Source organism: Talpa europaea (assembly GCF_964194135.1).
Source record: "Talpa europaea genome assembly, chromosome: 15".
Lineage (NCBI taxonomy): Eukaryota > Metazoa > Chordata > Mammalia > Eulipotyphla > Talpidae > Talpa > Talpa europaea.
Genome location: NC_140083.1, coordinates 37,758,066 through 37,778,144, shown reverse-complemented (window position 1 = coordinate 37,778,144; position 20,079 = coordinate 37,758,066). Strand labels below are relative to the sequence as shown.

The following is a 20,079-nucleotide window of genomic DNA, read 5'->3' as shown; positions in this document are numbered from 1 at the left end:
GGCCGCGGAACGCTGCTCCCTCCACGGAGCCGCTGACGGCGACCGCCCCGGCGCGCTTCCGGGTGGGCGGGACGGCGCGGCGCGCCCAGCGGCCTCGGCGGGCGGAGCGAAGCCCCAGCTCGCCCGGGAGCTCGCGTCCAAGTGCCCGCAGGTGGGGAGAAGGCGGGTTCTTGCTCGGCGTCGTCTGAAGTGGAATTTTTCGCAGATTTTCCTCCACAGCTTTTTTCAGTCCTTTCACCTGTAGGGTTGCTAAAGTGAAAAAGTGAAGGCCCATTCATCCATCCATTTAACAAAGTCTCATTCGTAAGCCCCTTTCATTAGTCACACGAGGAATAAACTTTTAATATTGGTTTTAGCAATAACAATACCTAAATTTATTGAACTCTTTCTATAGCGGGTTTTCTGAAGGAGATAATCCTGGAAGACAACCCGGAAGAGGAGGCAAGCACGGGAAAGTGGAGTGATGGGGATAGTTCTCAAGGAAGCAACATCTGCAAAAGGTGTGTTGGGGAGTGGAGGAAGCAGAGCTCGGTTGGAGTAGCTTGCAAAATGAGGCTGGCTGTCTAAGCAGTGGCCACATCACTGTTTGAAAACGGTGGGATACATTGGAGAATGTCATGACCAAATGCAGGGAAAAGATTGTTCTATTAATGTAAACAAAAAAAAAGAAAGAAAGAAAGAAAAAAAGAAATGGTGGCCAGTAAATCGGATCGAACTATCCATAGCGGTGTTATCTCAGTGCAAAAATGATGTATAGATATACCCAGAATAATATCCTGGGTCCTTTGCTTTGGAATTTTTTTTTGATGAGTTTACTTTGATCTATCCCGCCCAGTCTGACTTTAACCATAACACTTAAAAGACTCAGTAAATGGAACTCATAATAGATATCTATTCTAAACTAAATCCTTAAGCTTGATGTTGCCAGAACCTTTTTTGTCAAAAAGGTCTAATCTCACTTTCATAGACAAGCAAAAGAAAACTTATGGTTTTACAGACATTTTACAAGTACATTTGCTCTTTAACATAAAATTGTCATAACAGAAACCCATCTTTTTATTGACTGAAAACAGCATTAACAAAGTTTGATCTCCTATCCCTTACCAATTACAAAAAATAAATTCCAGATGGATTGTGAATCTAAATGCAGAAGACAAAACAATAAAACTGCAAGAAAATGATATAGAAGAACATCTTTATGATTTGGAGGAAAGAAAAAAATTCTGAAACCAGATACAAAATAACGCTTAACCTCAAAATGATTGGAAAACTGTTAAAATTAAGAGCTTCAAGTTATCAAAATATACTTTAAGGGAGTGGAAAATTCAGAGTGTAGTTTTTGCTGCACATATAATCTCCATAATGCTCCTTTCCACAATTTAAAAACATGTTACAAAATACGGGTAGGGGGCATGAGCCAATAGAAAAATGGGCAGAAGACTGAAACAGCCCTCTCTCTCTCCCCCCATATACATATATGTATACACACATATGTGTGTACATATACAGGTAGATATATAACTTTCATGCATACACAAGTAGCTAATATATATAGCATATAAAAAGATGCCTGTCATCAATAATGATTAGAGAAAAATGCAAATAAATGCCATATTGAGAAATCTTTACATACTCATCAAATGGCTAAAGTAAGATGTTGACAATACTAAGTGTTGTAGTTTAACAGGAACTCTTAAACTAGAGCTCACTTCATAGGCATGCAACCTGTGCAATTGCAAAGGGCCCTGGAATCAGGAGTGGCTTGCACTTGGTTTAATATCCAGTTGTTGCAATTTTGAAGCTTTTAATAATTTTGCCTTTGAACTGTGCTTTATAAATGAAAGCACAGTGAACCATGAACATGAGCAGGAGAGATCACAATATGAGTGTCCACTCTTCCTGGCCAACCTTTTGCATTTAGCATTAAGGGTTAGCCAGTATTAGCCAAGCACTTACACTAAAAACAAAAATATAGACGGAAAGGAAGAGTGCATCAGTCCATCCTTATCAGTAATCTAAAGATAGTGTTGGTAGAATATATCCAAATCAAGAAGTGATATAAGAGTAGTTGGATTAGTTTTATGTAGCTTTTCCACAGTTGTAGTAAGAATGAAATACATATGCATTTACAAGATATGAAATGCAAGTGGTATAATTTTGGTGATTCCACATGAGTTTGCATTTAAAACTGACCTTGCACAATATAAAGATCAATGACAAAATTTGTGCTAATAGGGCCTCACTGATGGCACAAGGGATTAAGCACAGCACTACGAAGCTATCCACAGCCTCTGCAGCATGAATTCAATCCGCAGCTGCCCACATAGCTCAGCAGACCTTTCCTGTCTCGCCTGCTGCTCCCCTCAGCAGTGTATTTCAGTCAGTCTGCCTGTTCTGTTCCCCGCTCTGTCTCTGGTGAATCCTCTCACCCCCTGCACCTCTGATCTCTAACCCAGTTCTTGTATGCATAAATAAATAAATCTTTTTTTAAAAAATTGTGCTAATAATAGTAAAGAAATCATGGCAAGTCAAGAGGCATCAAGAGAAATGAAAAATTCATATTTTAGTAATTTGAATAGGACTTTTTCCTGCTTTTTTATAACAATTTTTTTTAAACTTCTGTGTTTATTATTTATTTATTTTACACAAGCACTGCATACAGTCAGAAGCACAGGAGGGTGAGAGAATTCACCAGAGCCAGAGCGGAGAGCAGAGTAGGCAGAAGGATCGAAGTACACTGCTGAGGGGAGCAGCGGGCGGCAGGAGAGGTCTGCGCCCCATGTGGGATCCTCCTCTGGTGGCCGGGGAGCAGCCGGGGATCGAACCGGTGCTGCAGAGGCTGCTGGCAGCTTCTCAACCCAGCGCTCAACTGCTGTGCCACCGGGAAGGCCCTTTTTCCTGCTTTTTTAATAAGAGGTGTCACATTTATATTCATAACTGGGTCCCATATGTTAAGTAACTAGCTCTGCTAGTGGGAGTATAAATGGAGCAACCATGTTTGGAAAGTAGGTAGAGTATACACCCAAGAGACATACTATGAAACAGATAAACATATGAATCCATATGTTTATAAATGACAGCTAAGAATACACATGGGAGCATTATCCATAATAACCAAAAGGTAGAAACAACCCAATTGTCCACTGTTGAGAAAATAGTTAAATTGTCACATGTTTATATAATTGCACATTTTCTATAATGAAAATGAACAAATTTCTACTGTACACAATATAGATGAACCTTGCAGACAATGCACAGCAAAAGAAACAAGATACAAAGAATATATGATATGAGATTCCTTGGAAACTTGAAAAACAAGCAAAATTAATCTGTGGTCTTAGATGACAAGTTATGTTTGGGAAGGAAGAAGAGAATTGGGAGAAGCACTTAAGATTTCTGGGATTCTGCTAATGTTCTGTTTCCCAGGTGATTGCCTATGTTCACTTTGTGATAATGGAGCAAACTGTACTGAAAAGTTTATGTGCTGTTCTATGTCTTATACTTATTTTTTAAATTTTTTAAATATTTATTTATTTATTTATACAAGCACTGGGTACAGTCAGAAGCGCGGAAGGATGAGAGAATTTACCAGAGAAAGAGCAGGGAACAGAACAGGCAGACTGACGAAATACATTGCTGAGGGGAGCAACGGGCACAGCAGGAGAGGTCTGCGCGCCATGTGGGACCCTCGCAGGTGGCCAGGGATCAAACTGGCTCTGCAGAGGCTGCGGGCAGCTTCACAGCCCAGCGCTCAACCACTGTGCCACCAGGGGAGCTCCCTGCCCTTAATTTTTTTATTTTTAAAAGGTAAAAATGCTACGTGCTCCTTCTCACTTTAGAAAAGAAAGTTATGACAATAGAGTATTTACTTACAAATATGAAATTCAATAACTCAGTATCTTATTGTTCCTCTACTTCTTTAAAGCTACAATTTCAAGGAAAGTGCTTTATAAACAAAGTCACTAATCTAAAAGGAATTTTAGGGGTTTTAAACACCTGTTTTCATCCTTGCTCTTCCTTCTAACCATCTTTTTATCTTTCCCCTCTTTTTTACCTAATATGTTTGTTTTACCAACTGCAGACTAAGCTTTCTTCTTGCTTATTCTCAGACTATGATAATTCTATCCTTATTCCTGGACTAACTAGAGAACACATAATTTTTTGTGGCTTTAGACAATAAGCTACACTTAACATATTAATAGAAGGGAGTGGTGAGTACATTACTACTATATACTTTTTAAATTTATAGAGTTTTATCTATAAGCAGGGGCAGCAGGGGCTTATAAATCTCATTGATCATAGAAAAAGATCATGGGCTTTTAGAGCTAAATAAATGAGTCTGAATCACTCTAGTTTTCAAACATATCTCTAAGCCGAGGTTTTTATCTACTTTAAAAGAAGAAACAGAACACCTAAACTGGGTGGGGGGGTGTGTATTAAATGAGACAATATATGTAAAGCGATTAGTTCTGTGATAGTGCTCTACTCTCTTCCTCACTGAACCTATGATAACTAGGATTTTAAAATAATTGAGGACTAGAGAGACTACTAGAAGGGAGGGAGGAAAAGAAAGAGATGAGAATGGTCCAAAGTCAGAATGAACACAACCACCATGAAATAGAGTTTAGAAAGCTGTGAGTGGTACAAGTTTATTATATAATGGAAAGCCACTAAAGATTCTTGAAGAAGTAATGTGATGCAAATTGTGTAGAGTGGGAGAGGGCTGGGATAGAGAGGCAGCATAGTTTTGAGGTTAGGTTAGTCTATAAAACTATACCCGCTTCACAGAGTCTTCCCTTGATAATATATGTATGGAATAATAGAAAATGTATTTGACCGTTGCCTCCCGCTAATGGCACAGAGCTTCAAAAACCTTTGGAATTTCTGGGATGATAGGAGTATTTTTTGTTATTTATAATAAACCCCTTTCTGCCATATTTGAATATATACTAATTCATGAGTTGATTTATGGTAGACCCTGAGATAGTTACAGGGAAGCTGCTGGTTATGCCAGAAAAACCAAGCACGTCATTAGCGGTTGAAACTTTCAGCCACACTCTCCTACAGAAGGAATTCAATCAAATGGCCAATGGCTTAATCAGTCTGCTTATGTAACAAAACCCCAGATAAACTCCTTGAAAGACTGAGGCTCTGAAGCTTCCTGGTTGGTGAACACATCAGGTTTGTGCATGTGGAGAGAGCACAGGAGCTTAGGGCTTTTCTAGACTTGCCATCTTACTTATCTATTCATCCTGTCAGTCATTTGTGTCCTTTATAATAAAACAGTTATCATAAGGACACACATTAGTGAGTTCTGTGAGTCATTATGACCAATTACAGGTACCCCCTCCCCATTCCAAGATAGAACATTCCTATGAAACCTTTCAAGCCAACATGGCATAAGGCACAATAGCCAAGACCACTAATTTTTATGGAAAAAAGTTTAGGGACCCAGACCCAACAAATAACCTACCAAAATCATATCAAATAACACATAAAACCTAAAACAACACCATTGTATGGTAAAGCAGGAATATGATAAATACCTAGCCTGTATAAAGTAGTTCCTGGGAAAGAGCTTGGCTGTACCACTTGCTGTTTAGGTACAGACTGTCTCTAGAATGACTGCTGTGAAACAAAAGCTGAATGTAATTTTTGCTTTTTGACATTTGTCAGAAAAGGGAAAATTCTCTTAGGATTTCTTTCAGTTAGTGAAAACAGGTACTTTTGTACTTTCATAAAAAGGAAGTGGTTAAATGCATATTTTCAAAAAGTGGAAGATACTTGTATCAAATTTGAAGCAGTGGTTGTAAGAATACCCAGATTGTAATTGGGCAGGCCAAAGTACAAGTAGTTTAGGGATACCCAAGACTTGCAGCTGACATCTGAAATCAGAACAGTCTTATGGAACTGAGCCCTTAATTTTTGGAGTTTGGGCTAACTCTAGGGGTTTATAAATCCTAATAAATTCTAGTATTGGAATTCTGTTGAATGCAGGACACCCAAATTGGTGTCACAGCGTTGTTGTCAGATTATTATTGGCAAGAGTGACAGAAGACCAGGAGAAGGAATTGAGGGGAGGGGGAGAACAGGGGATGATAGCAGCACTGAAGGAGAGTGATAGAACTTCAGGATACAAAATGTAACACTTAAAGACAGTTTTAGGGAGATAGGGAGGTAGCATGGTCTTCTAACTATGGATACTAACTGTCATCATTGAAAAATACAAGAGACTCCACATGAGCTATTTATTTCACATAATGTGGCTTTCATATAATAAGCTTTCACACAAAAAGCAACCTGGCTTGCTCTTCTGTAAAGCAGATGATCTGCCAAAGAAGACCTTGCTGATGGCTTCATTCATCCATAGTGATTTCCAGGCCCCTCTGTGTATTGGAGTTTGACTCTCCAGTTCTAGTAATTCAATAACTACCAAATGCTTATGTTATCTTGCCTCTGTTGCTCACCCTATTCAGGTAGTCTTTTTAAGAAGTGGAGGGCTTCTTAAGCATAGAAAGGATGACAGTAAAATTTTAGTCATTTGAACAAAGGGCCGCTGAAACTCCTGCCCAAATAATACTGGCTTTACCAATTTGCAAGCTTACTGTGGAATACTTAGTTCAGAACGACTTGGAAATTCAGGTTCCATCACTGTCGGTCTCCAGGGGGCGCCATTCCCAAAGACTACACATCTGAAAGATTGCAACTAGGTGCCGATTTTTTTCAGTTGACGGCCGTGGTCCACTCTTCCAGTCATTAAGGCTGGGATTTCTTCTCACCACTTTCAAAGTGTGTCCTCTTCTCGTCAGGAGCATTTGTATAATGCCTGCAGTGGGTTGTTGCAACATAAACGGTAGAAGATTTCAAAACAAAGGTCAATTTGACTTGAACGCCAGGTTGAAACCAAAAGAAAGCTACTGTCAATTTGAGGAAGGAAAAAGCGGTGGAACACGGTTGCATCAAGAAAGCCAAGGCAGAAGAGAATGTAGTCGATTGAAACAGCAGTATGGGGAAGGGGCAACCTCCTGAAGACAATGACTATTTTACCCTACGTTGGTCTCGCTTGTCTTTTTCTCTTTTGACATCTGTGCACATTTATGAGCTTAAATTCAGTTAAAGTTGGGAGAAACATCTACCAAAACATGTTAGAGCGGTTGTCTCCAACGAAGTGAGGCGATGTCTGAGTAGGTTTTTTTCCTTTTTATTTTTCTGGGTTTTCCAAGCATTCCTCAATGAACATGCATCACCTTTCTGACGCGCTAAAACAACTTTTAAAAGAAATAATGACGAATCTCATGCATCCACGCCAGGCGCCAGCCCACACCCGGACAGGCAGGGGCGGGGGTGGACTCGCCATTAGTTCTTTCTCCAGCAAGCTCAGTTTGCTTTTTCAGTTTTCAGTCCCTTCCCAACCCCAAAGAAATGAAGGAATTCTTCAAAACTTAAAGCCTACGGGAAGGTCTGACGGTTCCGAGATGAACTATCAGCGTTCCGAGAGTCCCCGGGGGCATCCCTGGCGGGCGGTGCTCTGCGTCCGGAGGGGCCCGCCCCTTCCAGGGCCAGGGCTCGGCGAGCTCAGGCGTCTGGATCGCAGTTGCGGGAGCAGGATTTCCGCGGTTGTGCAACCGCCCCTCGCGGAGCTCAGAGGCCGGGGCCCCGCATCCCTCCCCCTCCTGGCTCCTGGGCTCCGGCAGTCGAGCCATGGCCTGGGCGGCGGGGGGGAGCTGCCACCCGCGCGGCCGGCTCTCGGCGCACACGCTCCTGTTCGACCTGCCGCCCGCGCTGCTGGGCGAGCTGTGCGCGGTCCTGGACAGCTGCGACGGCGCGCTGGGCTGGCGCGGCCTGGGTGAGTGCGCCCCGGCGGCCCTGCCGCTCCACGCCCCGAGGCACGGCGCTGGGGAGACCTGGGGTCCGCGTGGCCGCGGGGTGTTCCCGCCCGGAACCTTCCTATTCCTGCCCATCCCGAGAAGGACGCAGTAGCCCCTGAGACGCGCGCAAGAGCTCCCCCTTCGCTTTCAGAGAAACTTTGGGTATCGCTTAAGATGAAGTAAACAGTCTTGAGTGGGTGGGGCGGGGAACAAATCCCTAGGGAAACCAGCTAAAGTTTATTAACTACTTCTGCTTTGCTTGCTTCGGAATGTTTTGTTTTTGTTTTTAAGATGTATTTATTCATGCATGCAAGAACTGGGGTACAGGCCAGAGATGCAGGGGGTGAGAGGATTCACCAGAGACAAAGTGGGGAACAGAACAGGTGGATCGGCTAAAACACACTGCTGAGGGGAACAGCAGGCGAGTAAGGAGAGGTCTGCCTCGCCATGTGGGTTGCTCCCTGGCTGGGGATTGAACTCGTATTGTAGAGGCTGCGGATTGCTTCATAGTGCGGGGCTTAACCCCTTGTGCCACCTGGGGGGCCCCCCCGGAATGTTTTAAATAAGGATGTTGATGTGGTGTCTTCTTGTCATGGCAATATCACCCCCAGAATATAGTTTCATATTAGAACATCTTCATAATTTTGAAATATTGGTCCTGGTGTTTCCAGTGAACTCCCAAGTGCCCAACTCAAATTTCAGTGAATGCTGAAGTGAAACTCCGTGTGTAATTAACATGACTCCCTGTTTTCTTAGCTAAATATATCTTGCTTGTTTATCCAGTTTGATGGAATGGAGGTTTGTGCTAGAGAATGACTTTTTATTTTAATCCTGAAAGTTGTGCAATCTCCGTTTTATGTAGACATTGACAATTTGAGCTGCTGCCACTTGGAAGTATTGAGTGGGATTGTCAGAAATAATTCGAGCAAAAGTCTTGTTTTGTTAAGCACAGCTGGTTTTGGTTAGATTTGAGACTCCATGATGTCACACTTAATGCCAGTTGAAAATAAACACAATTATGTGAAAACAACTTAGCCTTAATTCTTTCAGATAGCTTTCTTTCTTGTCAAGAATCTCAGAAGACAATGAGGAAAATATTTTATTTGCTGTTGATAAACAATATTGTCACACTTTCTGGAAGATGGCATTGGTTTGCTAGCCATATAAAAATTGTTTTAAAATTTTAAAAAATATTTAGATATTATAAGTTCTGTGATTTTAAATTATTGTCCTTACATAAAAGTCTCCATAGACCTGACTCCAATTTCTGGAAAGCAGATTTCCAATAAGCATTTGAGGGTTAAGGTCCTTCCCTCACCCGATCTTTTTGAAAATAATGGCAAGAGAAGTTTTGCATTTATGGTTTCCTAGTTTCTAAATTTGTGAGAGAAAAAATGTTTTTAGTGCAGGCCACTGAAAGGAATGGGGCCAGGCAGGTATCATAAATGAGTGAAGCAAGTTGCAGAGACTGAAAATGGAAGAAAGCGTGCCCATCTAAAAGGGGCAGATAGTATCCAGTCCCTGGTCACTTTTTGCAAATGTCAGCATTGCTGGGTATCCTCTCTCCTCTCTTTCTGTTAGTCCTGAAATCCTTATATTCATGCTTTACTGGGTTATCTCCTATAACTCTTCCAATTGCTTTATGAGGGAGGTGCTATTAGTATCATCAATGATATTTTAATAGGTGAGGAAACTGTGGTGTAACTTGATTAAGTAACATACCTACATTGGCACAGGTGGGAGGTGGCAGAGCCAGGACTTGAACCATGACAGTCTGGATGCAGGGCCTGTGTCTATACCCACAACCTCTCTTCACATCCCTCCATGTCTTCCTCCAGGTCACCAATACTGCTCTGCTCTTTCTGCTACATCCCACAGCCTCCCTGAAGCGCAGCCATTTCTGGCATGAAAGAACAATACAGGGAGCCATTCCAAACATGCAGCCCCATTTTCCTAGTTGTGGAAATAAATGAATGCCACCTAAATGAGAACAAGCAAAGACTACTTATTCAAAGCAAAGGAGTCAGTTACCATCACTTACATTTGACAGAGACTGAAAGGAAAGCAAAGAAATGGGAAAGCATAGTGGAAAAAAGAAAAACTTAAGGTATGTCCTGACTGGAGGCTGTTGGCCTGGAAAAGATGTAGACGGGCTGATTACAAGTGGCCATTCCATTTGATTGTTAGGGGTGCATATTTGATCTCTACAGTTGGACTTAAGTTGGAAGTGGGGTCAAAATATAGGAAGCTGACTTCTACTAATCAAGTTCTGGCTAAAGTCCATTGCTAGAGAGGTTATTGTGTGGTTTCTTGCACTAGTTGCTACAGATAGTAGTTTGACTTCCTGAACAGGTTGCTGTTCATAGTAGATTGGCTTCCTGGGTTCAGAGTTCAATTTTTATATATAGTGTTGTTGTAGTTCTTTTGTATATTCAATTCTGTCCTAGGGGAAGAATCTAAATGTTTACTCTGTGATATTCCAGTGATAATTATTTGTGAAGAGGGTTGTGCCTCCTGACTGTCTGGACCCAAAGCTCTGAAAGGAGACCTGGAACAGACCAGCTGCTTCATGAATTGTTGGCTCAGCAGGAAGGGAAAGTTGGCTCAGTTCAGGGTTGTTGAGGGCAACTGCCTCTGGTAAATATGCTGTGTTTCTCTATTTGTACAGTGAAAGGAGAAAGAGGGGGACAAAGAAGGACAACTGACCTTAGAGGAGGAAGAGGAGAGTGTTGGGGAACTAAGTCAAGGAGACAGTCCTTTTATTGCTCAGCTGAGAGTCCAAATGTACAGAAGGTCAAAATTCCATATAGAGAACTGTAATAGTAGTGGGTATGACTGTCTCAAGCTGATCATGATTCTTTGATGATGATGAATATGGGGCTGTGTTAACAAAAGCAGCTTTGACAAAGGCAGAACATACACATTTGCATGAGCTAAACCAGAGTATGCAGGATAAGATAGACCACCAGTTGTTCACAAACTGGAATTACCTGTGCAATATTTTAAAGCTACAAGTCCCCGGGGCTTCCCTGGTGGCGCAGGGGTTAAAGATCCAGCATTATCAAGCTGTCCCCAGCCAGGAAGCAACCCACATGGCGCAGCAGACCTCTCATGACTCGCCCACTGCTTTCTTTGCAGTGTATTTCAGTAGATCCACCTGTTTTGCACCCCACTCTGTCTCTGATGAATCCTTTCACCTCCCACGTCTGGCCTGTACCCCAGTTGTTGTATGCATAAATAAATAAATCTTTGAAAAAATAAAGCTACAAGTCCCCAGACCTCGCCCCTGGAGTTGCTTGTTGGAGACCCCTAAGGCATAAAGTGCTAAGACAAAAAAAATGTCAGGTTGTGACTAAAAGATTGCTCAACATAGGCAAAAAGACTGGCCCATGTCCAGACCACAGTGTCCTTTCTTGTGTCAACAAAGCTAAACCTAAAAACCAGACAAGATTAAAAAGGGAATAAAATATACCTGATAACACAAAACCTTGGTGGTAAATGTGTGCCTAGACAAGGCTAAATACTAAAAAAAAATAATTCATTGTCTAGTGACTAACAAGGAGGGGAGGGGGGCAGTTTATAGCAATAAAAATGAGTTACATCAGGAACTTGGGGCGCTTGAGCTCAAAATAAAAAGCTTTGCATCCCCTGGGTCCCATTCCTCTTAAACTCTATTTTATGCCTGTCATTTCTTTGTTTCTCTGTTCTTTCAAATTCTTCTCCTCAACCCTGTTCACCAAAGCTGGTCTCCAGTTGCTGATTCAATAGGTCTCGGTTGAGGTTCCAGCATCTTCCTGGGGTTTTTTGGCCAAACCCTTTGGGTAAGTCTGATGTACAACCTGGTTTGGGAGCTATTACTTAAGCCAAATTCTGTTCTTTAATAGAATCTTTTTTTTAATAGTCCTTGTTTTGGGGGGCACCTCCCCGATGGTGCAGGAGTTAAAACGCAACCTATGAAGCAATCTGCAACCACTGCAGCACAGTTCAATTCCCGGCTGGCCAGGGAGAAACCCACATGGTGGGACAGACCTCTCCTGTCTCCCACGCTACTCCCCTCAGCAGTGTGCTTCAGTTCGTCTGCCTGTTCTGCTCCCCGCTCTGTCTCTGGTGGATCCTCTCACCCCCCTGCATATCTGGCCTATACCCCAATTCTTGTATAAAAATAGGCAAATCTTAAAAAAAAAATACTCCTTGTTTTTTTTTTTTTCGTAGTGCATACTCAAATCTAAGGGTTCCATACTCTATATAGGATAGATATCTTTTTGTTTTTGTTTTTTTCCTTCCACCAAATCACCAGTGTCCTTACCCCATCTGCCTCCCTCCCGACAACATCCCTACCTTTCTCCTTGCTCCCCTTGGTAACCATTATCTTCTTTTTGCCATGTTCAAATTTTTCTTTAATAGCAATGCATAGTAATTTTACTACACTTTTCACTACTCCACTTAATTTTTTATCTTTAATCATATTACATTTATTAAGCTTCAAATCACTGTTTATCAAGTACTGTTATTAAAAATAGTGTAATCACAAAGTAATATATTCTCTGGTTGATGTTGATGGTTTTATGGCTTTATAATGAAAGTAGGATCCGAAATTGGAAAATATTATTTACCATATAGTATATTACGGACATGGTAATCTATATACAGAGCCTCTGATGACAACTCATTTCATCACATTACAGTGGCATGGTTTACATTATATGGTTGGGAACAGCTCACACTGTAAACCTCTCAACACAAAGGATACACTGAGAGACAAGCCCTTTTTAAAGATACTGTGTAAATAGGTTGTATTCAATTTTCTTCCTCTCAAAAAAGAAAAAATGATCACAGAATTATTATTAATTACTTTAATATAAATTCAATAAAAATTCAAAAGGAATATTAGTAACAGTAATATTTAATTTATGCCATTTAATGAGTGCTTATTAGTTACCAGACACTCTATGTTAAGCACTTTACATGGATTATCTCATTTACTTCTCACAAAATTTCTATGATGTGGATATTTTTTCCATTTCCATTTCACAGATAGGGGTACTGACTCTCAGAGAATTTAAGTAACTGACCCAAGTCACAGTGTATAGTAAATCACAGACTAGGCTTTTAGCCAGATAGTCAGACTTCAGAGCTTATGCTCTTTTTTGTTCCCCTACTTTTAAATAGATTTTATTTATTTTTTTTAAGATTTATTTATGCATACAAGAACTGGTGTGTGGGGGTCAGAGGATCCACCAGAGACAGAGTGGGGAGCAGAACAGGCAAATTGACTGAAATACAGTGTTGAGGGGAGCAGTGGGTGAGCCAGGACAGGTCTGCTGCGCCATGTGGATAACTCCCTGGCTGGGGATCAAACTCGTCCTGCAGTGGCTGCTGACAACTTCATAGGTTATGTCTTAACCCCTTGTGCCACCAGGGAGGCCCCAGACTTTCTTTTTTTTTTTTTTTTAAGATTTTTATTATTTATCCAAGACTGGGGTACAGGCCAGAGGCACAGGAGGGTGAGAGAATTCATCAGAGACAGAGCAGGGAGCAGAACAAGCAGAAGTACTGAAGTACACTGCTGAGGGGAGCAGTGAGCAAGACAGGAGAGGTCTGCCTCGCCATGTGGGAATCTCCCTGGCTGGCTGGGAATCGAACCTACGCTGCAGAGGCTGTAGACAGCTTCACAGCACTGCACTCAACCCACTGCGCCACCAGGAGGCCCCTTACAATAGTTTTAAATTTACACAAAAGTTTAGAAGATGGTACAAAGAGTTCCCATATACTCTGCACTCGGTATCCCTGATCATTAGCATTTTACATCAGTAAGGAACATTTGTTACAATAGTGATATGTTACTATTAACTAAAGTTATTTAGTTAATATTTATTTATGCATACAAGAACTGGGGTGTAGGCCAGAGGTGGAGGAGGTGAGGGTGAGAGGATTCCCCAGGGACAGAGTGGGAAGCAGAACAGGTGGATCTACTGAAATCCACGGCTGATGGGGAGCAGCAGGTGAGACAGGAGAGGTCTGCTGAGCCTTGTGGGTCAGCTCCCTGGTTGGGGATTGAACTTGTGCTGCAGTGGCTGTGGATAGCTTCATAGTGCTGAGATTTAACCCCTTGTGCCACCAGGAGGCCCTAAAGCCCATATTTTATTCAGATTTCCTTCTTTATACCTAATACCCATCTCTCTTCTAGGATCTTATTAAGGTGACCAGATTACATTTAGTCATCATGATTCCTTCAGCTCCTCTCTTGGCTGTGAGAGCTTTTCAGATTTTCCTTGTTTTTGGTGACCTTGACAGTTTTGAGAACTACTGGTCAGTACAGGTCCTCTGTTTTATAGAGTGTCCCTCCAGTGGGATTTGTCTCTGGTGTTTTTCTCGCAATTAGATTCAGGTTATGGATTTGGGGAAGTGGACCACAAAGGTCCTGGGCCATTTTCATCACATCACATCAAGGGTACACACTATTTGCATGACTAATAACTGTTAACGTTAACCAGGCTGAGGTATGTCTGTCAGGTTTCCACACTGTAAAATGACTCCTTTCCCCTCTTTTCATGTCACACTTTTTGAAAGGAAATCACTATGTGCAGCCCACACTTAAGGAATGAGAATTATACTTTTCCTCTGTAAAAATAGTATGTTCTTTTGACCACTATCTCTTTTCTCCCATCTTACAATGTTCTATTCAGATCTCACTTCCACTCTATCACCACCCCATTACTCTGTTCCTTTTTATGTCAAAATTCCTCAAAAAGGCAATTTTTCTTCTATTCTTCTTTGAACCTGCTCCAACCAAATTTTCATCACACACCCTCACTGAAATTCCTCTTGTTGGGGCCTCCTGGTGGCACAAGGGGTTAAGTCTCAGCACTATGAAGAAATCAGCAGTTCGATCCCTGGCCAGGGAGGTGACCCACATGGCACAGCAGACCTCTCCTGTCTCTCCTGCTGCTCCCCTCAGCAGTGTATTTCAGTAGATCAGCCTTTTCTGCTCCCCACTCTGTCTCTGGTGAATCCTTTCACTCATAATACATTGCTATTATTTTTGGTAAAACAGAAACTGTCTTTTAAAAAGATGAATAAAGACTTTTTTGTTTTAGATTTATTTATGCATACAAGATCTATCCAGATGCTACAAGGAAGTTTAACAAGGAAAGAAAATATGGGGAAACAATACTGAGCATACCTGGGTGAGCAATTACAGAATTTCCAGACTGAAATGCTGGTGTTGAGGATGAACTGTTCTTCATATCTTTCCCAGAGGTAGTTAATGTTAGGTCTTTATCTGGATCTGTGATTGAGAGAACAGGACAGATGGAGGAATACCAGAAAAATCATGCCCTGCCTTTCCCAATGATGGCATAGGAGCCTGACTCAGGCCCAGGTAAAACATCTATACAAGCTTAACTATGGGTAAATATTAGCTCCTGTAAAAATTACTAACTAGTGGGTCTTGATGTTATAGTCTGGTGAGAGAAGTTGAGCTAACTTGCACTTTTGAACTTTGTTTTAATTTTTTGGAATCAAAACTACCTTTAATCTTAAAGGATTTTTTTTTGGTTTGTTTTTTAATTGCCTAATTTCTGTGTGTCCTTTGTAGAAGGAAAGAAAAAAGGCATATTTTCCTTTTTCCATTATGCTGTCTAAAAACAATCTTTGTAAGAAAGCAGTCTCAGTTTCCTAGGGATTTTGGCAAGTGGTTGTATGCAAATACAAAGATTCCAAACTGGGGTGTGTTGCATTATTCTAGAAAACCCCTTCAGAGACATATTTGCATATGGAGAGTGATTTCTGTAGCTGAATTCCCCCGTGGTCAGCACTACCTAGACAGCCCTGCCTCCTTAAAACAGAATCTCTAGTACCTATAAGCATAGAATGATTATTAAGCAATCTGCGGCTTTGGATAAACTAATCTCTGAACTTCCCGGTTGATTCTGGCTTATATTATGCCAAGATGCCTGTCAAACAAATGATTTGTCTTCCCCCCACCCAAAAAAAAAGTTTATGAACAACTACAACATATTTTTCTTAGTTTAGCTTTCATTTAGAATGCTCTTTAGGGACCTACCTGGTGGCACAAGGGGTTAAGATGCAACCTATGAAGCTATAAGCAGCCACTGTAGCATGAGTTCTACCCCGGCCAGGGAGCTACCCACATGGCACAACAGACCTCTCCTGTCTTGCCCAGTGCTCCCCTCAGCACTGTATTTCAGTAAGTCTGCCTGTTCTGTTCCCCACTCTGTCTCTGGTGAATCCTCTTACCCCCACATCTCTGCCCTGTACCCCAGTTCCTGTATGCATAAATAAATGAATCTTTAAAAAAAAAAAAAGAATGCTCTTTAACAACACAATTAGTGATTGGGAAGTTTACTCTTTATTTTTGTCTAGTATGTGAATAACTGGAAAGAAACAAAGAAGGATTAGAGAAAGCTATGAATATTGAACAATATAATTCCTGTCCCATCAAATTGAATCTATTGTTTTATAGAATTTGAGCTATACATTTTGTGGGTGCTAATACTCTTTAGTGGTTTTCTATTCAGAAAACATCATCATTGGAGAAAAGCTAGTAAGGTTGCACTGTGAGTCACCAGAGAATGAGAAAACATATTTCATTTTCAGTCCTAGTAGAAACAACCGATGCAAACAGTGTCCAGTGTAAATGAACCCAGGTCTGTTTCATGCAGGAAATATTCCTCTAAGAACAATGCTTTTGCTTAATCTGGTTTATTTGGATTTAGTGAAAACTTAGAACCCTTTGCGCCTGGTCATTGTTAGGGAACTAAAACCTCAACTTATTTGACATCTGCTCATTCTCACTCCAGCTCAATGTAAGTGCCTTACATCATTAGTCTCTTAGGGAGGATGGGAGATCACACAATGGTGACCTGTTGCACTTCTAAAAGAAAATTCAAAAATTGAGAAAAGAAAGAAAAAAATAGGGAATAGACCTATGTGGGCAATCTGACATCCCTTGGGACTTACAAAGTTAATTCTAAATTTTTTTTTTAAAGATTTATTTATTTTTGCATACAAGAGCTGGGGTGCAGGCCAGAGATGCGGGGAGTGAGAGGATTCACCAGAGACAGAGTAGGAAACAGAACAGGCAGTTTGACCGAAGTACACTGCTGAGGGGAGCAGCAGGCGAGACAGGAGAGGTCTGCTGCACCATGTGGGTAGCTCCCTGGCAGACCGGGGATCAAACTCATGCTGCAGAGGCTGCAGATTGCCTCATAGTGCGGTGCTTAACCCCTTGCGCCACCAGGGAGGCCCTCTAATTCTAAATTTTCCCTAACAGTTATAAACTGCTCCTTTCCTACTTTGAGTATCCTGAACAACAGACTTTATACCTTTTAATGTGCAAATGGAGTATAGGAGACTCCTGCCTACTGTGCTGCTCACTAGATGTATCTTCTGAAAAGAAAACCTGGTGTCACCTGTTCTGAAATATTTTTTTTTTTTTTAATTGTGGGACCTTCGCCAGTGGTTGGGAATCGAACTGGCTCTCCAGAGGCTGCGGGCAACCTCGCAACCCAGCGCTCAACCCCTGTGCCACCAGGGGAGGACCCTGAAATCTTTTATTGGCCCATGTACTTTCAAGATAAAGTTTAAGTTCTTATGCTAACACCAGGACTTCTGTTAGCCATTCAGCTGATATGTACTGAGCATCTGCTGTGTGCTAGGTGCATTTTTACAAAGGGAGGTAGAAACTTCATGGTGCTGGGTCCCCTTTTCTTTAACAAGAAGCCTTGCTCTAAGCATACCTGCCTCCACATTGCCTTCTCTAGCCCTTTTCTCCATTTTTGAAATAATTTTCTATCTGACAGGCTCCTCCCCTACCCTCTGTCTATTTATACCTTTTTACCATCCACACCTCTTGCCAAGCCAGCTGATCTCCCCTTACCTTGACCCTGCACTCTGGCTGTGGTTGTCCAAGAGACCATCTTCCTTCTCCCCTGTTAAATTTGGTGCGGATGTCTTATCCCCAAGAGTCCAAGTATAGAGGAGGAGACTTGTATTAAAAAGGAAAAAAAAAAAAGGGCCTCCCTGATGGCGCAAGGGGTTAAGTCTCAGCACTATGAAGCTATCAGCAGCCACTGCAGCTTGAGTTCGATCCCTGGCCAGGGAGCTGACCCACATGGTGCAGCAGACCTCTCCTGTCTCACCCGCTGCTCCCCTCAGCAGTGTATCTCAGTCAATCCGCCTGTTCTGCTCCTCACTGTGTTTCTGGTGGATCCTCTCACCCTTCCCCCTCCACTAGCCTACACCCCAGCTCTTGTATGCATAAATAAATAAAATAAATATTTAAAAAGAACTCTGTTGTATGTTATGTGAATTTTAATTATTCCTTTATGTGGTACATTAAGCCTGGTACTCTATAAAGATTAGCCAATTAATTCAGAGGAAGTAGAAATCTTAATTTTCCCTTTGCTGAAATTTGATAGTGTTCCCTCAATTGGGATGTTCATTTTGAGGCTACGATGTGTTTTTAAGACTATAAGTGTTTTTAAGTGAGAGCTCATATAATCAACAGGCCAGAAAGGGGCAGCCAAATTTTGGGTATGTTGGGAGGGACAACTTCAAAGGACATTTACTAATAAGAAGGTTGAGATTGCTTGGTGAGGCCACCTCTGCCTGGAGTTGCACCACAGGCCATGGCAGACCCAAGACTAAACCTACATACTCCTGCATCTACCCACGGGTCCACAGGGATGTTCTGTCTTGACTGGTGACTTTTCTTAGAAGCCAGTAGAGTCTATGGGTCTTAGAGTTTACTCTTTTGTCTTATTTTCAAACTAAAAAGCCAGGAATTTTTTTTTCTTCGCAATAGCATACTCTATCCAATAATTCCTTCAGAACTGACCTCTTTTGGGCCTCCCTGGGGCCACAGCGGGTTGAGCACCATGCTGTGAAGCTGTCCGCAGCCTCTGCAGAGCGGGTTCGTTTCCGGCCAGCCAGGGAGAAACCCACGTGGTACGGCAGACCTCTCCTGTCTCTCCCGCTGCTCCCCTCAGCAGTGTTTTGGTCCATCTGCCTGTTCTCTTCGCTCTGTCTTTGGTGAATTCTGTCACCCTCCCGTGCCTCTGACCTGTACCCCAGTTCTTGGTATAAATAAATAAATCTTTAAGAAAGGAAAAAAAGAAATACTCGTAGTTTTAAATTTGACTCAAGCTCCAGAAACCACTCCTTTAAGAGGTCTTCTATATGCCCCCATCTTTAGTTAGTGTCCCTCTTTATTCCCCACTCCCACTTTGTATATGCCATTACTAAACAGTAGATACTCAACAAATGTTTGAATTACACTGACTTGCAGTATTTCCTAGAAAGAGTTAAAGTGTTAATGAAAAAAATGTGCCTCAGCCAAATAGGCAAGTTAAGTCATCAAAAAGAGATACATTAGTTACCACATCTTGCCAAATATTTTTGCTTTGAAGAAGCTTTGTTTTTCTTTGGTGATAAGCTATCTAAAACATATTGGCAGGGCCTCGTTGGTGGCGCAGGGGTTAAAGACAGCTCTATCTAGCTATCCCCAGCCACTGCTGCATGAGTTCTATCCCCAGCCTGCCAAGGGGCTACCCACATGGTGCAGCAGACCTCTCCTGTCTCGCCCGCTGCCCGCTGCTCCCCTCAGCAGTGTATTTCAGTAGATCTGCCTGTTCTGCTCCCCACTCTCTAAAGGTGAGAATCCTCTCACCCTCCGCATCTCTGGCTTACACCCCAGTTCTTGTATGCATATATAATAAATCTTCAAAAAGAAATAAATAAAGCATATATATTGGCATTTGTATAGTCTTTACCTCTTTGTGAGGTATTATCTCTTCCAGGTGAAGAATGAATACCTTCTAGATGAACTCAAAATGTGGAGGGGGAGGGTTTTAACTGCCCTTCCCCGCCTCAACCAGCAACTCTGTCCTCGGGAAAAAAACATCTGTGCATATTTCAGGGCAAGAAGGCCCAACACTTCTTGTTATTTTTTTTTAAGATTTATTTATTTATGCACACAAGAACTGGGGTACAGGCCAGAGTTGGGGGGGGTGAGAGGATTCACCAGAGACAGAGTGGGGAACAGAACAGGCAGGTTGACTGAAATACACTGCTGAGGGGAGCAGCAGACCAGTCAGGAGTGGTCTGCTGGGCCATGTGAGTAGCTCCCTGGCCGGGGATTGAAGTGCTGCAGTGGCTGCAGCTAGCATTGTAGATTGCATCTTAATCC

The 20,079-nt window shown here is 42.0% G+C and overlaps 1 protein-coding gene across 1 annotated transcript in view; it reads left to right on the top strand.

The window, feature by feature from the left end:
* Positions 1-7,503: 7,503 nt before the first annotated feature.
* IRAK3 (interleukin 1 receptor associated kinase 3) overlaps positions 7,504-20,079 on the top strand; it is a gene marked incomplete at its 3' end in the record, with an annotated part of 47,537 nt that continues 34,961 nt past the window's right edge. The window contains exon 1 of the mRNA XM_084255991.1: positions 7,504-7,846. Within this exon, the coding sequence (XP_084112117.1) occupies positions 7,702-7,846 (145 nt within the window). The 5' untranslated portion in view covers positions 7,504-7,701. The remainder of the gene's footprint in view (positions 7,847-20,079) is intronic.